General features: G+C 60.4%; 1 protein-coding gene across 1 annotated transcript; it reads right to left on the bottom strand.

Annotated features, from left to right (window-relative positions):
• Positions 1–344: 344 nt before the first annotated feature.
• F751_0026 (hypothetical protein) lies at positions 345–1,610 on the bottom strand (the record flags this gene model as incomplete). The annotated part of the gene is made up of 4 exons (XM_011401751.1): positions 345–561; positions 808–1,004; positions 1,241–1,387; positions 1,542–1,610. The coding sequence occupies 4 exons, from the start codon at positions 1,608–1,610 to the stop codon at positions 345–347; spliced, it is 630 nt and encodes a 209-aa protein (XP_011400053.1).
• Positions 1,611–3,307: the final 1,697 nt, after the last annotated feature.

Here is a 3,307-nt window from a genome sequence, read left to right as displayed (position 1 = left end):
CGGCGCGCGGGGGGGGGCGCTGCGACGTTGCCGGTGGCTGGGGCTGGGGGCGTCTAGTCGGGCGCGGCGTCTGGGGCGGGCGCTGCAGCTGTGGAGACGCCGGGGGCCAGGGCCGGGGGCGGCAGGCCGGACGCGATGTCTAAGACGGGCTCAGCAGCTGCGCTGGCGCCAATCGCTGGGGTCGAGGTTGCCTGGTCGGGAGCGGCGACCGGGTCCTCTGTCGGCGCCAGAGGGGTTGCGAAGCTGACGGACAGCACTGCGCGGGCGCAGTGGCGTGGCCAATTTCCCTTTACCCCTAGCTCCAGCTTGGCGTTCTGCTGGAGATGGCGGAGGAGCTCCCTCTTTTAGTAGGTGGCCGTCGCCGTAGCCTTGGCCCCCGCCGCCTCGTGGACAAGGGGGCTGATGTACTCCATGTCCGGCGGCCAGAGGTCGACACCAGCCCGCTCGAGTGTCTGCTGGAAGCGGGCGACGGAGTCGGCCAGTGGCGAGAACGCCGCCTTCGCCCCAGTGCCCGCCCTTCCGCCAGCTGCCTCGCGAGGTCGCCAAATGAGCGTCAGGCATCTGCGCCGTGGGTTGGTGGGTAAATGGGTGGGTGGTTGTTTGGCAGCTGCTCTGCCGCGCATGCCGCTGCAACCTGTCTGTGGCAACGTGTACCAGACAGCTTCATGCCTTGCTGATCAAACCAGCAGACACTACGAGCAGTCATGGGACCCTCCTTCCTCTATCAAACAAGGAAACCACAGCACCGGTGTGCCTACAAATCACCCACATCCCAAACCTCTCTGATCGTCAACACACGAGGCCCACCTGTAAAAAAAAGTATTGTCAAGTGGTTGCAGTGCCGCATCCGCATCCGCCCGGCCAGCCTGGTTCCGCCGCTCAAACTCCTCCACCATACGGATGGTGTGGAAGTTGGCAAACGGGTCGCCGACGGTGCGCGACTCGGTGACGACTGCGACGACGTCGTCCACTGTCGGTCGAAGCGCATCCAACACGCGCTGCTGCTGCTGCCTCATCTTCTTCTTCTTCTTCTTCTTCTGAAGGTCCCGGAAGCCGTTCCAGGTCGTCTTGATGGAGGTTGTGGCGTAGTCACCGAGCACCTACAGTTTGTGATAGCGCGGGCACACGGTGTCACTATGTGTGTCTGGGTGTCTCGATCAGTAGAGCCACGCATGCTTGGGGACACTACAGTGGCCCCCGGAGCCCCTTCTCCAAAGTGGCACACCAAGTCCTCACACACCTTCCCGAATCGGCCTAGCGTGCCCGCCTCGCCGGGCGCCGTCCGCCACTCGTTCACCGTGGCATCATTCTGCCACTGTTGATCCCTCTTCTCCGCATCGTCCAGCTTGTTGACCACGCCGAGTGGCACAGGGGGCGTCTGAGAGTCCTACGACACAGGGGCGAGAAAACACGGGGTGGGCTGTGTGTATTCGCCTATAAGTTGCAGATACCAACTTTAAGAATCACATCCTCACTCCGCCACAGCCATGCCTGTCGCACACCGATCAAATAACCCATCACATTCCACTCAACACAATCACCTGGCCCGCGGATGCAAGAGGTCTCGAAGTCGAGGGGGCATCATCCGCCGCCGCGACGTCAACGTCCATTGGACAAGGGGTCTGTTGCGTGCCTTGGCCTGGATGCGCTGGCTCGCCGTTGTCACTGGGGTGCCGAAGTTTTGTGTGAGGGTGAGCAAGGTCCCTCGCACTGCATCGTCTCCTCTACAGCTCCGAACCCATGCACATACCCAACTGCATGCATGCATGCCCGTCGACTCAACGACGCGCACCCCACGATCACAGCCATGCCAAGACTCCTCACCAGCCCAAACAAGCGACATCGCCACACCTCGGAGGGGGGGCAGAGGCGGCTTGTGCCAGCCAATTTTGATGTATGCGGTGTTGGCGCTCCCCGGGCCGTGATTCCCTTCCCGCTCAGCGCATCAGGCAGTCACGGCGCCGGATCGCAGCCTCGGCCGTGGGCACCCAGTCCCGAGGCTGCAGCCGGTTGCCCAGCTTGGGGAGCTGTCTCGGCCTGGCCCCAGGCACCCTATTGAAGGAGTGGATGCGAGGGCAGTCTTTGAGTAGACCTCCATGTCATAGCAACCCCAAGGGGGGGTTGGCCGGTGGTGAAGATTGCGAGAGACGCCTATGCCTGAATGTCAACGCGACCCAGTCCACCCCTCCCTTAACCCAACTGCACGATAAGAGTATCACACTCACGGCTGACTTAGGCGTTCAGTCATGGCAACACGAGGGTCGCTGTCGACGAGTGACCTAGGAGTCAGATGGCCCGGGCACCTCTATCGAGTGGAGTGAAAAGGTCGTGGATGGTCTTCGACGAGAGAAGATCCGAGATGTTTCTCCAAGTCGACGGTGAGACCATACCCTGAGGATGTCGATACAGTCGGATCCCGTCCATGCAACCACCGGATCCAGGACAACTCAACTGTGAAGTCCTACATTTCGACTTCCCAGCGCACGCCGGAACTCACCAAGACATTATAGATGGTGAGGATGGCGGCAAAGGGTGTTTGTGGGACACGGCGAGGTGTAGACTTCGGGCGTGGGTGCGACCGGGGGAGGCGCACAGGGACAGCGCTGGGTCGACACTGATGCCGGAAATGGGTGGATCCGGTCTCGTCAAAATCAAATAGTGCTCAGATGTACAAACAAGACAAGAAATCGGTGCAAAGTCGGCCAGGCTCTCGCCTTTTATCCATTGTGGGTTGCAAGGGTGTGCGCCAAACAATTCCCACCTTCGACACTAAGATTCGGTCAATGTGGAGGCGGCTACTATCAGCTGCTGCCACCTACCGCCCCGCTGCCGCTGCCTGCTGCCGTGTTTTGCGACCCCCAACCAACATCACACATCGCGAGCCAGAGTCACTGCGATCTGGGTGCCCGAGGGTGAAAGGTGTGCTTGGGACAAGTGGACCTCTGGTCATACGTGGAAGACCGCGCATCCCCTGTTTTCTTCACAGGCTTTTTGTAAAACACCGTAGGAGGGGTGCAGACCAAACTCTCCACCTACACCATCACTTCGGACAAGGATTGGCTGCCTTGCATTGATGACTGTTTTATCTGTGATGCGAGCGACGCCCGCTGGGTTACAGGGTTCAGCGTTCGAAACAAGTTTGCGTGCAGAACAACGAGCTCGCGGCAGAAGCGGATGTGTAAGCGATCAGGTGTGCCCCTTCCTCCCAGCCTCATGATGGTTCGATGGCCTTGTGCCATCAATGTGCAATGTGTCCTACAGACAGTCGGAACTGAGGCCGTCACTGTCACACTTCAAGGAAGGGGGT

Source organism: Auxenochlorella protothecoides (assembly GCF_000733215.1).
Source record: "Auxenochlorella protothecoides strain 0710 contig855, whole genome shotgun sequence".
NCBI lineage: Eukaryota > Viridiplantae > Chlorophyta > Trebouxiophyceae > Chlorellales > Chlorellaceae > Auxenochlorella > Auxenochlorella protothecoides.
Note: the sequence above shows the minus strand (reverse complement) of the source record. Positions and strands in the feature narration are given on the sequence as shown.